The sequence below is a fragment of the Phocoena sinus genome, chromosome 14 (genome assembly GCF_008692025.1).
Source record: "Phocoena sinus isolate mPhoSin1 chromosome 14, mPhoSin1.pri, whole genome shotgun sequence".
Classification (NCBI taxonomy): Eukaryota; Metazoa; Chordata; class Mammalia; order Artiodactyla; family Phocoenidae; genus Phocoena; species Phocoena sinus.
This window is the reverse complement of record NC_045776.1, coordinates 63,381,780-63,397,115: the sequence shown is the minus strand read 5'-3', so window position 1 is coordinate 63,397,115 and position 15,336 is coordinate 63,381,780. Positions and strand designations below refer to the sequence as shown.

Sequence of the window (15,336 nt, the reverse complement as noted above, 5' to 3'; positions counted from 1 at the left end):
TCTTATCATGAGGAGGACTGTCACAGGGTGACAGTAAAGGACATAAGGACGTAAGGAATGTTTTCTCGATCTGTTGATTGGGTTGGCCTCGCCTTCCAGGCTCACATTGGTCCTTGAGCTGAGTTGGTACCCAACCACTTCAAGATTTATCTGCCTTCCAAAGTGAGTGCTGCTTTCGGCTCAGCCCTTCTACCATGAAGCCCAAGGAAGGGCACCGGACCAGCACTGAGAGCTCCCAACCATGCTGGGCCCTGGACCCGAGGGGCTGTGTGGTCAAGCCGTGGAAGAAGCCAGTCCACAGCCAGCCCCGTCCCATGTGTGGTGTTCTGGGGCTCGGACCCGTGGAAGGGGGACTTCAACTGAGGTAGAAAACAGCACAAGGAGTGACGGGCTGTGTTTTGACATGTGAGGGCTCCTGCAAGGCCAGAGTGTGGCATTAATGGTCAGGTGGCCATCAGAAGTCTCCCAGCCCTTCTACCCTCCTGGGCTGCACCCAGCCGCGCTCTGCTACTCAGGGTCCCTCAGGCGAAGTCCTCGTCCTCGCTCCTGTGCTCTGCAACATGGACTCAATACTGCTTTTCAGCCACTCGCTTTTTGCACTGTTTTTATCATCTAACAGACATTTGCTGAGTGTCTGCCACGTCTAGACAGTGGGTTATTTATTGTCTGTCTCACAGTGAAGAGGGTAGGAGCTGCAGTCGATGTGCAGCACATCTCACTGAACTGATTAGGCAGAATTAGCAGAAGGTATCCTGTGAAGACCGTCAGAGTCAGGAGTGAATTGGCAGAGGTGCGGGTGGGATGTTCTGGCACCTTCCTTTGCATCCTCCCATGGTCTTCCTCGTTGCTTGGGACCCTTCACAGTGACGTATCAGACTTCGAGTCTCCAGGCCTTCCCCTCATCTCCTCTCTCTAACAGGCATCCTTCCCATCCCCTGTCGGTTTGGAGAGGACCCTTGTTACTGACAGGGTTGAAAACCCACTTCAGTACAGTGCTTCTCCATTGCTGGTTCCAGTTCTCCCCGGTACCAGCCAGAGAACAGTGACAGCTGGTCGGGGGCATGATCGTGGGGTGGGGACTGGGTTTACTCAGGAATCTCTATGCCAATAGCAGCTACTGTTTACTTCGCTGGGTGTTGTGGTTAACACTTCCATTTAGTACTTCCTTTAATTATTGCAAGAACCTTCCGAAGTCAAAAGAAAACGGAGACTTGGACAACTTGAACAGTTTGTCACAGTAATGTAGCCCTAAAAGTGGCAGAACCAGGACATCGGTCCAGCCCTGCCCCACTCCAAAGGTCATAGCGTGAGTCACCGCATGGTGCCATCCTAAACCTGCTTTAAGCAGAGACTGCTTACCTCCCGCTGTTGTAGATCTTAGATCTTAGTTTCAGGTGTGTCCTGAGTACACAGTACAGAATCCAGCCCATCTCCAGTGGCGGCCGCCCAGAGCCCTTCCTGCTCTCAGTGGCGGCGTGTGCAGCTTTATAAGGCCGTTTATGGGAGCTGGGATTGTCCTTAAGGTGTGTTTGACTTTGGTCAGGGTTGCTTATGTTCCTTCAGTTGTGGAAGCAGAGCAGAGATCCAAGGTTTCTTAGGACAAGCTTGATGGTGCTGGGCAGTAGCCTGGAACATGGTTTTTAACATCTTACGCTGTGCAGTCGTGTGGTCGCACTTCCAGTACATCACGTCCCTATATCTGTCATACAGCCCATCTCTGGGCAAGACCGTGGCAGGTTTGAGAAACTGAAAGGAAGCCACTGTGATTGGGGTGAGGGTCAGAGATAGGAAGAGTTGGGGACCAGAGGAGGCAGAGCCTTGGAGACCGGAGTTTGGATGGTGCTCTTGTGCAAATAAATGGTGTTGGGGGTTCAGAGGCAGAGCAGTGACCTAATTATCTTTATGTTTTCAAAAGGTCTGTCTTCTGCTGTCCTTAGGCCCTTGTGCCTGTCACTTCTGTCCTCAGAACCTTGCTGCTTACTTGGCCATCTGTCTCTAGCACGTGCGGACAGCAGCCTGTCGTTTTTTCTCTTTTCCCTGATTCTGCAGACTTCCCTGGAAAGCTTACAAGAGCCCTGTGACATGGAATGCGAAATGAGCGAGACCAGCCTCCTCCTTCTGAGAGTGCTGTGTGGGGGTGGGGGACGAGGACGAGCAGAATGGAGCCCCCATGGGGCAGAGGGGCAGCAGAGCAAGAGGGAGGTGAAGTCTCCTGCTTCAGGTGCCTCGGCATCAGCGGGAGGGGACTGGCCCGGGGCCATTGACCTGGGCCCCAGGAGTTCCTTGGTGGTAGGTGGGGGCCAGGCTGGGGGAGAGGAAGGGTTGGGAGCTGGGCTGAATGGCAAGGGTGGCAGGGGATGGAAGGTGGCTGGTCTGGTAGAGCCAGGCCGTTGGGGGGGGGGGGGCACCTGGAGGAGAGGGGGCATTAGCAAGAGGTCTCAGCGTGTTCCTGGCCCTCGGACTGGAGGAATAAGCTCAACCAGGATGTGGGAGAGGGCTGCTGGGGCCAGGTTTTCAGGAAAGTGAGATTTTTTCTTGCACATTTATCAAACATCAGATAAGGCAGGCTAAGATTACAAACTTGAGGCAAAATATATGCACTCTGGGCATCCAGAGTCCAGGTGAAGATAGAAAAGCATAGATAAAAGACAGAATTCCCAGAGTATTTTTTGTAGGATGTCAAATGAGTGGAGCAAACAAAAACTTCAGTCTTGGGGAGAAGCCGTTGATCCTGACATCTGCCAACAGCACCTATCAGCCAAAACTGCATTATATTTGTTTCTTTTTAGTCTGAGCTATTCTGGCCTTAGTCTTTTTTTTAAAAAAACATCATTGTCAGAGTCTGATCTGGCTCTGAGTGCAGGCCTGCCTACAGACTGCCCAGGGACCCTCAGGCCATCATCCCTTTGCACCACAGCGTCCACCTGGGCGTTAGCTCACCTGGTCCCTCTCCCCTTTGCTCACCACATCTTCTTTACAGGCACGCACTCACACACCCTCTTATTTGTCCTTGCCTTTTCTTTCTTGCTTTTTTTGGAAAATTTTTAAATTTATTTTTGGCTTCATCGGGTCTTGCTGCATGCGTGCTTTCTCTAGTTGTGGTGAGAGGGTGCTACTCTTCATTGCAGTGCGCGGGCTTCTCACTGCAGTGGCTTCTCGTTGCGGAGCACAGGCTCTAGGCGCACGGCTTCAGTAGTTGTGGCTCGCGGGCTCTAGAGTGCAGGCTCAGTAGTTGTGGCACGCGGTCTTAGTTGCTCTGCAGCATGTGGGATCTTCCTGGACCAGGACTGGAACCCGTGTCGCCTGCATTGGCAGGTGGATTCTTAACCACTGTGCCACCAGGGAAGTCTCATGTCCTTGCCTTTTCTTATACTTATTTCAGTACATTGATTATATTGTATTTTCCGTAAGTCATTTTGTAATGGTGTCAGTAGTTTTATATCCATGAATTTTCATTTCTTTCCTATTTCATTATTTAAAAAATAAAGACAGGTAATCATTTTCTTAGCTGAAAAGGAAATAAGGAAAGAACATGCTCTCATATGTTGGAGAGAGAATGTGCCAGTGAGGCTCCCCACATTGGTGGCCTTATTGTGCTCCAGGCACGAGACAGCTGGTTCCTGCAGTGGAGACGTGAGGAGGCCAAGGGTCTGGGGGAGGTAGGGGTGGGGGTGGCTGCAGGGCCTGGGTTTGTAGTATCCCAGCAGCTCCTGCCTGCAGAGGATTCTCTATGCTCACATAGGCCCCATCTTAATTTTTGTGTTAAATGAGTTTCATCTCATGTCTTAAGTTTGTGCTTAAATATTTTTTTTAATGGAATAAGACAGATTGGACACAAGTCATGACTGCAGATCCCCATTGACTTCAGCTCCCTTTGATCTTCAGCTTTGTGATTTCTGTACAGTCTCCACTGCAGCTCAAGGTTCCATCTGCAGTAGAGCTTTCCTTGGATCCGATCTGGCAAATATCTTCACTAGAGATAGCAATGTGGTCATAATCAGAGTTTTCCTCTTTTATGACTTCTGTACAGTAGGAAAAGAATATACAAATTACAGAGCTAAATCTTTGGTACACTTCAAAGAACATGAATTTATTCTTAATTATCAGAATCGTTGGTGTGATATCCTAGTTATGAATAAGAAAGACATTTCTCTTCCTGCCACCTATGAATAAAAACATTGTTACTTGGAGAAAGGGAGCAATACTTGAACTCTAAGCACTAATCTTAAAACAATCTGTATTTTAGAAGTCTACTAAAGACATTTAAAAATTTAACTCTTATATTAAATTAGTTTATTCTTTCCCCCCAATTTTTTTTTTTTTTTTTTTTTTGCAGTACGCGGGCCTCTCACTGTTGTGGCCTCTCCCGTTGCGGAGCACAGGCTCCGGACGCGCAGGCTCAGCGGCCATGGCCCACAGGCCCAGCCGCTCCGCGGCATGTGGGATCTTCCCAGACCGGGGCACGAACCCGCATCCCCTGCATCGGCAGGCGGACTCTCAACCACTGCGCCACCAGGGAAGCCCCCCCCCAAATTTTTATTTCCTTTTAAGGCAAAACAAGAGAAAACATGTCTTTTCAGTTGTAATTTTTTTTTCCACTGAAGTATTTTACAACTTAATTTTTAATACAAGTCTTAAAATAGAATTACCAGTTGTTAACCTTCAAATTTTAATTGTTCCACCAACTTAAGGTGTTAAAGTTGAGTGATGACATAAGTTTGAAAATAAATATAATAATTTAATTTATAAATATGTGTAGTTAGCTTTTTACGCCTTGTTTTTCTCATATACATATCTAGTACTTGGCTACAAAAATCTGAATACTATAGTGCATTTATTTTTGTCTTGCGACGTCATTATATAAAATCTAATTCTTAATTACTGGACTAACTCTACAAGCTGTATTACAGTAAAGTTGAATTTGTAGTTTTCCTAAATAAGAGGAGTTTGAGTCAGAATTCAGACTGGGAACTTAGGGACCCTCCCCCCCCATTTTTTAAAATTTAAACTGAATTTATACTGTGTTCTAACCAGGGAGCCTCAGGGGATAACACTCTTTTCCGTTGTCATTTTGGCAAGTACTCCCAAGTAAGCCGGTCTCCACAAGGCAAGAGGTTCCATTTGGTAATAGCGCTGTTGTCCATGTAAGTGTGACCACAGTAGGTTTGGGGAGTTAAGCAGTTGGTGTGCTGGTTCGAGCATCCCGGTGAGCAAGTGGGTTGATGAAGTCAGCAGTGCTGGGTGTGGGGGAGACCTCAGGGCAGGGATGCGACGTTAGGGCAGAGAGTGGCTGGGGAGCCAAGGGGTCCTCGTGCAGCTGGGCTGTGCTGCCCTGGCCCCCCTGCTCCAGCCTACCTTACGGGAGGGTGGAATGTGTGGAGGATCAAGGCTGAGCCCTGCAGCAAGAACCCTCTGAAAAGGCGGCCACACAGCCAAGCTGCTGACGCGCAGCGTCTGCTGAATCGAACTCTGGCCCCCACAGCAGCTGCTGGCGGTGTGTTTCCTTCTCCGTCCCCAGCTCTTCCCCAGCCTGAGCCTTCGATTTCGTGCACAAGTCAGGATGAAATCACCACCTGGACAGACTGGGTGGGCACGGGCACAGTGTTCAGTCCTCTGTTTCGCACCGGCATCACCTAATAAGCACCGCGTCTCCCACCCCCGTGAGCCGAGTGATGTCCTGGTGCTTCCATACAAATGGCTCGTCTTGTGTAGACCAGGAGCCGTCTTAGAGCCTGGAGTTTGGTTTTAAGAGTGCAGTCGCTGGCCCTGTAACCTGAACGCCTGGGAGCCAGGAAGGGCAGGTGTGGCTCTGCCTGGGGCCCCGGGCGCCTCCGGGGCCCTTGGTCACTCCGGGCCAGCAGTCAGCTCTCTAGCCCAGCAGCTTTAGCAGAAGATGCCTTTTCCAAAATGAAATACTGCATGGAACCCCATAGATGTCAGATTAAAAGTTTTTTAATATAAAGGTGTTCTGTAAATTGAGATTTACAAGGATTAAGAAGGCAGTTGGGGGGGTGGTCGACTTTTACAATGGGCAAGAAAACATTGGAAATAACGTGAATGGTAGATACCATCTTGTGTTAACCCCCCTCAACCAGCTCACTTTTTTTTTTTTTTTTTTTTTTTTTGTGTGGTACACGGGCCTCTCACTGTTGTGGCCTCTCCCGTTGCGGAGCACAGGCTCCGGACGCGCAGGCTCAGCGGCCATGGCTCACGGGCCCAGCTGCTCCGCGGCATGTGGGATCTTCCCGGACCGGGGCACGAACCCGTGTCCCCTGCATCGGCAGGCGGACTGTCAACCACTGCGCCACCAGGGAAGCCCAACCAGCTCACTTTTGAGTGTACTTTGTTGCGTGCAGTGAGAGGTGTGTTTTGCCCTTTACCTTGCTATTCTCGGGGGCCTTCCATCAGACACATGGGACAGAAGCTTCGTTCCAAGGAAAGCACATGAGCAGCAGCCAGCAGGGCAGCATGGAGTAATGGGGCAGGAACGCGCTTGACTGCTTCTGATTATAACTTTTATAAAATACACATTTACAAGATTGAAGTCCCAGTCTGACATCTGTTGGAGTTTAAAGCACCTCCTCAGAGCTCAGGGTCTGCAGACAATTTGAAAACCACACCCAGGTCAAAATTGCTGCCTCCCCTTGATGAGCAAAGCAGCCCCTGGCTGGTGCCTGTCCTCTGGCCGTAGGTAGGATTCCTACCACCCTGAAGCTGAAGGTTGGTTTGAAAAGGTTCTCTGAGCTGGGCTTCCTTCCCCCGAGACTGGCCGGTGGGAGACGCTGCTGCAGGGGAGGCAGCGGACAGGGTGTTCTTGGCGGTAGAAGCTCCTTCCCGTGAAAAAGGGTGGAGATGGCTTTGTTTCTTTTTTTTTTTTTTTTTTTTTTTTTTTTTGTGGTACGCGGACCTTTCACTGTTGTGGCCTCTCCCGTTGCGGAGCACAGGCTCCGGACGCACAGGCTCAGCGGCCGTGGCCCATGGGCCCAGCCGCTCCGCAGCATGTGGGATCCTCCCGGACTGGGGCACAAACTCACGTCCCCTGCATCGGCAGGCGGACTCCCAACCACTGCGCCAGCAGGGAAGTCCCGCTTTGTTTCTTTTAATGCACTTTTTGCGTGAGTTGAACCATTCTCAGAGTCAGGTGTTCATTCTGTGCCGTTGGAGTTAGTAGCCAATCTGGGGGGAAAAGGCTGCCTCAGAGCACGTTCTCACAGCTGAGCAGAAGCACCCTGGCTTGCTGGTAGCACCTTGTGTCTTTGGCACGGCCTGATTTTATTTAATTTTTGTCTGCATTGGGTCTTCGTTGCTGCGCGCAGGCTTTCTCTAGTTGCGGCGAGCAGGGGCTACTTTTCATTGTGGTGCACGGGCTTCTGGTTGTGGTGGCTTCTCTTGTTGTGGAGCACGGGCTCTAGGCACACGGGCTTCAGTGGTTGCAGTGTGCTGGCTCAGTAGTTGTGGCTCGCGGGCTACAGAGCTCAGGCTCAGTAGTCGTGGCACATGGGCTTAGTTGCTCCATGGCATGTGGGATCTTCCTGGACCAGGGCTGGAACCCATGTCCCGTGCATTGGCAGGCAGATTCTTTTTCTTTTTTTTTTTTAATAAATTTATTTTATTTATTTTTGGCTGCGTTGGGTCTTCCTTGCAGTGTGCGGGCTTCTTATCGCGGTGGCTTCTCTTGTTGCGGAGCACAGGCTCTAGACGCGTGGGCTTCAGTAGTTGTGGCTCGTGGGCTTTAGAGCACAGGCTCAGTAGTTGTGGCGCACGGGCTTAGTTGCTCTGCAGCGTGTGGAATCTTCCTGGACCAGGGATCGAACCTGTGTCCCCTGCATTGGCAGGCGGATTCTTAACCACTGCACCACCAGGGAAGCCCACGGCATGATTTTAGGTCTAAGCACTGAGAAAAATGAGAGTCCTAAGAAGAAAATGTGTTGGTTCCTTTCAGTGGAATAGCATGTGTGATTTAGTTTTCAGAGAAAACGCTGACTTCGTCTTCTTTCTCCCCCTTACAGGTGGGTGACATCGTGAAAGTCACAAGGATGAACATAAACGGCCAGTGGGAAGGCGAGGTGAACGGGCGCAAAGGGCTCTTCCCCTTCACGCACGTCAAAATCATCGACCCTCAGAACCCGGATGAAAACGAGTGATGCTGCTGCCCTGTGCCTGCTGCTTCATCGTCCTGCCCCACACGCCTCCTTCAAGCGGGGAAGCGTCCTCTCGGGCAGGTCACACGCGCTGCCAACGTCCAGCTTCTGCAGCGGGCAGCCTCCCACACATTGGAATGCTCACAGTGGCTGCCCCGGCATTTGTATCATAGTCGTGTTGTCAAAGAGTAGCTGATTTTAGAATTCTTTGGATCATAAACTGGAAACACTGGTGGAGGCACACAGGTGAGAGGAGGTGCCGAGGACAGGGCTCCCTTCCGGCCAGCGCCCCGCCTGTCCCTGGGCTGACCCAGGGTCCCAGGGGAGCTCGGGCCCACAGCAAGGCCTTGCCACTGGGAGCCATGGGTGGTGCCGTCGCCGGCGTGGTTTTCTGTGAAGAGCAGAGGAAGTGGACCCTTCAGGAGAGGGAATTCTGCCCTAAACTCCCCACGTCAGGCTTTTTTTTTTTTCCCTCTTGTTGTTTGGTTTGGTTTTAGAAGACTTAATTAATTAGACTGGTGTGTTCTGAACAGGTTTTTAAGTAGCAGGTTAGCTTTTGTGGTGAGACGAGGGATGGCACGTGCCTCTGAAGCCGCTGTCACCGCAGGAGCACAAGAAAAAGAGCCCTGAGGCAGAGGCCTGTACTGTCTTGGTTGCCGGTGGTACCTTGTGTTGCCAGATAGCAAACAGCCACCACCACCACCACCCAGCAGATGTGGGCTTCCAAGCTGCGTGCACAGCCTCTTGGACGACGTTGTCCCTGCAGGCATCAGAGCCGGGGGCCAGGGGGTGGTGTGATTCACCTTGTTTGCTGGCTTCCTGTCCAGGCTTTCAGTGAATGCACCCCTTGAAAGTATAGGACCCAAGTTTCCTTAAAAAGTCGTTGAATTCACTAAGGAATCGTTAAATTCCACTCACTGAGGCCCAGTTCTCCCTGCCCCAGCAAGCTCCCCAGGCTGCCCAAGAGAGATGGTGCTGCTAATGCTGGCTCCATGGTTCTTGTGTCCACACTGCTGTCCAGCAAGAAAGTGTAAGCTCTGGGCCTTGGTTGATGCATTTGATGTCTAATGAAATGCATCATTAACCATTACTTATTTGATGTTAAGTTTTCCCTGTTGGCTAAAAGAGGCCTGTTCATACGAGTCAGCTGGTACCAGTGTGTGACCGATGCCACGTCTATAGCACACGGCCGACTAGAATTCTGGAACCTTTGTGCAGTTCAGTGTGCCCGCCCTTCTGGACCCTGCTGAAGACAGGCCTCAGCTGAGAATGCGTCCAGCAGCCCTGGGGGTGTGGTCTCAGCCTGATAAGTAACTGTCCTCCCTGAGCATCTGCTGTAGCCTCGGCCCTGGCTCCCAGGGGTCTTGGGTTTTGAGGTTTCGAGCAGTTATTCTGGTCAGAACCAGCAAGGCCACATGTTTCAATTTCTCTTTAATCAAATGTTCCATCAGGTAGGTAACCATCATATTAAAGACTCTTGAGGGTGCTCACATAGCCCTGTCTCTCTGTGGTTTTCCTGGAAAAGGCTTCTTTGTGGGCTCTTCCTGATCAGTGAGAGCTGTGGCCACCTCTTGCTCCCAAGGTGCCTGAGTTGCAGTCACCTCTTGTTCTGGGTCCAGGCCCAGCCTAGCCCCACGGCGAGTGGCACGTGTGTGGCTGGGCCCCTGCCCTCTACCTGGGGATGATGCCTGCCCTGTGGCCTGTAACCCAGTACCCAAGGGGGTCTCTCACAGAAGAGGGGGACGTGTGCCTTGTCCAAAGAGAGCACACACCCTAAGGCCTTGTTAAACCACATTTAGCCGAGAGGCTGGGCACCTTTGGATGCCAGTAGTTGGCTCAAGTACAAGAAGTATATGGCCTTTTGGAAAGCAAGGTTTCCTTCCAGCCATGTCTGCTGACCAGTAAACAGCGTGACCCACCTCACGGGGATCACTTCAGAATCAGAACACCTGCAAATGTAGGTTTACTTCAGAAGGCATCTGTTCAGTCCGTCAGCCCAGGTGCATGTCTCCAGGGCTGCCCCAGAGATTCAGAGCCCCAAATTAGGTGAGCCTTGAGCTCTGAACTGGAGATGTGTGCCGAAAGTAGTACCTTTTTGACTTAGAACCTTATTAGTTTTTTAATCAGCCAGGGTAATTCTTTTTTTTCCACACTAAATATATAAGAAACAGCCCACTACCTTGGCTTTGGGCCTGGGCTCCCCAGGGGTCTGGGAAGACTGTGCTTCAGAAAGCGACTCAAATCTTCCAGAGGCATGGACTTCCCTCCTGGGCAGGCTTCCTCTTAGGACTGTCCATTATTGCTACTTGCTCTGCTCTACTGTGTGTCACTTAAGAAAATGTGTGGATGTTAAAGTAGCTCACTGGGGAAGAGAACAAATTATATGCTAAAGGAATTGACAGTTTGATTAAAAATGTACTTATCCTGGAAAGGGAGTTGTCCCTGTCACCTCTGCCCGGTGTTGCTGCCCGGGGACACAGCTAATGAAGAGAAGGACATGTGGATGGACTGCCCTTCGACGACTTTGTCACCCAGATAAGACCCCTTCTGTGCTCATGGTCAGGAACCTGAGGAGAGAGGGCCAGCTGCTCCCTCCTGAGCCTGAGCATCTGGCCTGTGCTGACTCCCTTCTCCAGCTGTTTACACACAAGGCGGGCCGGGACCGGCGGCCACTGCTCTTGTTAAGTTTGCTCAGAGGAATATGAACATTTTATTTTTGAAAAGGGATGGTGTTTTTGTGCCAGGTGTTTATAATTTAATCCTTTAATAATATTATGTTCATTAACCTCTTAAAATGAGTGAATCTTGATTGTTTTCACACCGAACCCGAGACACCACCGAGCTCGCCCTCAGCCTCCACCCTCTGGGACCGGAGGCCTGTGTCCCTGTGGCTGCAGCCAGTGGCCCCGAGCTGGGCGTGTGCTCTCACGGAGTGGAAGGACAGTCCTCTGAGACAGGGTCGTGGTCTCTGCGGGAGGAACAGTGGCCTTGCTTCTTGACGGTCTTCACTGTGTGTTTTAAAATGACAACAACACAACACAAAACTCTTTTGACCTGTAACTTAAAGATCATAAACTTCAGGCAATAATATTTTATGTGTAAGCTTTTAAAATTATTTTTGGGGATCATAGCTTGTTTTATTTTGTGCTATAAAATTAACAGTATTAAATGACTTATATTCTTAGAATACATGGAGTGTCTTTTCTTAACAGATCAGTGCCTTTTTATTTTTGTATTCCATTTTACGTTACTGGTCCCGGCATCAGACCCTTGTTTCCATGGCCTGTTTGTACATTGTCTCAATAAAACTTGCATCAGCCAGCGGTGGCAGCGGCTTTCGTGTTTTGGTGTCTCCTCAGTGCTGCCTTGGAGGCCCTCGCCCCCCCTCAGCCCCCCCAGCAGTTAAGCACCTGCCCGGACACCTGTGAAGCAATGGCCACCTGGTGCTTCTGCAAGTTGCCCTGCCCAGCCCTGCTGCTGTGGACTGAGTGGAGGGGTGGGGCTTGGCACCAGCACCACTCACACCCTGGCCTCCTGGGGGCGGGGTGGCAGTTCCAGGTCCGGCATCCTCCAGGGAACTTGGGTGTCCTCCCTCTAATGGGCGCCTTGTCTGAAGCATAAGTTTCGGAGCAGCCTTGTCCCTGGTCAGGGCATGAGACTCACCTGCCTTTCTTAAATCCTCTGTTCCTGTCTGTGGCCCTCCTGACAGGCTCCGGGACCTTCAACTGGAGGTGTTGGGGGTCCCGCTGATTTCCCTGCCACCCCCCAGCCAGTGCTGTCCCGCACCTATTTGTGTGCCAAGAGAGGCCCAAGTGTCGTCGTGGTAGAACCTCCAGGAAGGTGCAACCTGGATCATCTCGAGCTGTGTTGCTGGAAAGCTTGAGAGATTCCAAATGGTCCACTCGTCCTGGAAGAAGGAAGGCCTCAGAGACGCCTTTGAAGAGTACTTTCTGCTTGGAAAGTTAAATTTTGCTCAGCAACGCTGGGCTGGATTCCTCTGTGATGGGAACCCCTGGGAAGTGAAGCTGCCTCCCCACTGGGTGTGTATCAGGGCCCAGGTCTTGACACCCCACAGCGTCTTTGCATCCTGGCCTGGAGTGACCCACCCTTCAAGCCCTGGCCCTGCTCATGGCTCCCTGGCAGGAGGTTGAGGCCTGTGTCCAACGGGGGGCTGCAGAGATTGGGGGGCATCCCCTGCCCACGCCTTTTGCCCTGGGGACACCATCGCACTCTCCCCAGGCTCCCAGGCTTGTAGCCCAAGGTAGCCTGTGCCTTGCAGCCTGGCACTGAAACGGGGGCAGGGGGAGGGGACTCAGCTACACCCTCCAGGCCCACGTGCCAGAGACAGCCCCAGGGCTCCCACTATTCAAACTCAGAGGTCCGAGGGAGGGGTCGGGAAGGGGAGCCCTTGGGGTGGGCTCCCAGAGCTGCCCAGTGGCCAAAGCTGGCCAGTGGATCGGGTGGTCCGCCCAGTAGCTGTGTGGAGGGCAGGGCCAGGAGCAGGGGGACCAAGCCCCTGCCGGCCCTCCAAGGAGTTGGGAGAGTTCGGCTTTGGCATTGAGGTTAGAGGGAAAACACCCATAGGGCACAGTATTCAGAAGCCCTGTGTCTGGAGAAAGGCCACCCACCCTGTCGACTCCACATCCCAGTCTCCCTGTTGCCTGTTTATTATTGTATTTTCCAGAGTTACTCTACAACATACAAGTAAATATATCTGTAAGTACTCTTTTTTAATGTTTTCTCTACAGAAAGGCAGCATAGATCACTTACTGTTCTGCGCCCTGCTTTATTCTCCCAGTCTGTTTAGAGCTGAGCCTCTGTTCTCTTCCATCACTGTGTCGTGTTCCTTGAGGTGGATGTGCTGTTACTCAGGTAACCACCTCGGGTATTGATGGGCATGTAGGTCCTTTCCAATCTCAGGTGGGCAGATGCATTAAAGTGAGTTCCTCTGACTGGGATTGCTGGGTCAAAGGCTCTGGGCACTGGCAGTTTTCAGAGCTGTCGCTAAATTGCCCTCTTACAGGGATTGCCTCAATTTACACTTTCGCCAGTGATGTATAATATATGAAAATATAACATTTTTACAAACACTCTGTAGATACCTTGTTTATGGCTAAACAGTATTCTACTATGTGGCTGAGGCACCTTATACTAGCCCATCTGTCTGTCCTGGCTGTGGAAGTTTTTGCCAGTGGGGTTTTTTTGTTGTGTTTGGCTGTACCAAGTGGCTTGCGGGATCTTAGTTCCCTGACCAGGGATTGAACCGGGTCCTGGCAGTGAAAGTGCCAAGTCCTACTAATCACTGGACTGCCAGGGAGTTCCCCCAATGTTTTGATGATAGGAAATCCTCAGGTCTAAGTAAGGGCTGCAGGGGTAGGGCCCACCTTCCAGCTCCTGGGCTGACTCTGGTCCAGTCCTTGACCCAGGTGCCTCCCGGCCCCCCTGCCCCCTGTCCAGTGCCAGTCCTAGTTGCTGGTATTTTTTCCCCAAAGACACATGTGATGAAAACCCCTAGCCCGCTCCTCCCTGGCCTATGAGATGCCTCCATGCCAGGCTGCTGCCCAGAGCCCAGCACTTGAGCCAGACTGGACTGACACATTCTGAGTCCCCAGAACTGGCCATCATACCTCCTTGTCTTTGCCACACACTTCTCCTGCCTGGACGCCCTTCTCTCTGCTGAACTCCAAAGGGCTCATCTGTCCTCGGCTCCTGCCACCTCCTAGGAAAGCCCTCTGACCTTCCCTCCCTCCATGGGGACTGGAACTAGAACTGGTCAACCCTGAGCCCGGAGACAAGACAGGACTCATGACAAACCAGCAACTTGGGGAGGGTCAAGGCTGGGCTGAAACAGGCTGGTGGGAGCCGGCTTCACGGGGTCAGAGAGCCTCCGAGGACCCTGGGGGTGCTGAGACATGGCAGTCAGGTTGTGTAGACCCACCTGGGATGTGGGCAGGGAGGCTGGGCTGTAGCAACCAGAGCAAGCCAGGGAGTCAGGGGTGAGGCCGGGAGTGGAGCGATGGGGATGGGCTTAGCCAAGGCTCCCCAGCCTGGGGATCCCCCAGCGTCTGCCTCCATAAGAATAAGTCTCGGGGTAGCTGAGGGCACCATTCCTGCCTATCTTGCCCCTCAACACAGCCAGCCTCAGCTAGGATGCTGGCTGTGCTATATCAGACCCCCCAGCATTTCCTGGGGACCAGTTAAATCGAGGTCTCCCCATCTGGAAATCCACCTAAGTCCCCAGGGAAGAGTCCACTCTCTGCCCTCTGAACCCCAAGGCTCAGGGGGGCCCTGTGGACTCTCAGGTAGGCCTCCAGGGGGCGCTAGAGTCAATCCCAATGTTAGACGTTGCTGGTCTCTCACTTTGTGGCCTTAAAAAGGACAGCCCTGCACGTCAGAGCTTGGAGACCCTAGGCTGAGAGGAGTGGGGTGGGTGTGAGGAAGACAGGGACAGGCTTGCATGCTGGGGGGCCCAGGGATCACCCCTTCACCTGCTTCTCACACCTTGGCCTTTGGGGTGTCTGCTGGGTCTGTGTATTGTCAAGGCCACTGGGATGAACGCTACCATGTTGCCAGAATCATCCTCGGGGCAAGATCAGGACCTCAGGCTGCCCAAGACTTGGAGGCATCCTAAGTCTCCCCGGGTCCCGGTGTCCACATGTACCTCCTTCGAGCCCGGGGCTTTGGTGAGGCCACCCACCTACCTTCTGTTTCAGCTTTTGCTCCATGAAGATCTGGTCATTTCTGCCCCACCATGGGGCAGCCAGAGCCTCGAGTCCATCCGCAGGGTGGAGGCGGCCACAATGGTCTCGCCCCATGCAGGGCATCTACCCAGGTCGTTGGCCTCCTTACAGCCCCCCACACTGACCTGTCCCCTCAATGCCATCTCTGGCATCCCATGCTCAGCAGCCCCCACCCCACATCCTGTGTCCTGTGCTGCCTCTGAACCTGTCCTGGTGTCCTGGAGGATCTCCAGCTGGAGGCACTGCAGTTATCCCCAGATTCTTGGGGAATCCGGGGCAGAAGGGGCTCACTGACAAAAAGGTCACAGATCAGGACTCGAAATCTGCACTGGAGACGTGGCAGCCTTGGCCGAGCCTGACAGGCCTCCCCGCTCTCTCTCCCAAGCTCCGCTTTGTAAGCCCAGCACAGCCAGCCAGCCAGGACCCACGTCTCTGCCACTCACCAGCAGCGTGGC

General features: G+C 52.3%; 1 protein-coding gene across 1 annotated transcript in view; it reads left to right on the top strand.

Moving 5' to 3' along the window:
- CRKL (CRK like proto-oncogene, adaptor protein) overlaps positions 1-11,475 on the top strand; it is a 31,888-nt gene extending 20,413 nt beyond the window's left edge. Inside the window, exon 3 of the mRNA XM_032602734.1 lies at positions 8,010-11,475. Within this exon, the coding sequence (XP_032458625.1) occupies positions 8,010-8,144 (135 nt within the window). The 3' untranslated portion in view covers positions 8,145-11,475. The remainder of the gene's footprint in view (positions 1-8,009) is intronic.
- The last annotated feature ends 3,861 nt before the right edge of the window (positions 11,476-15,336 follow it).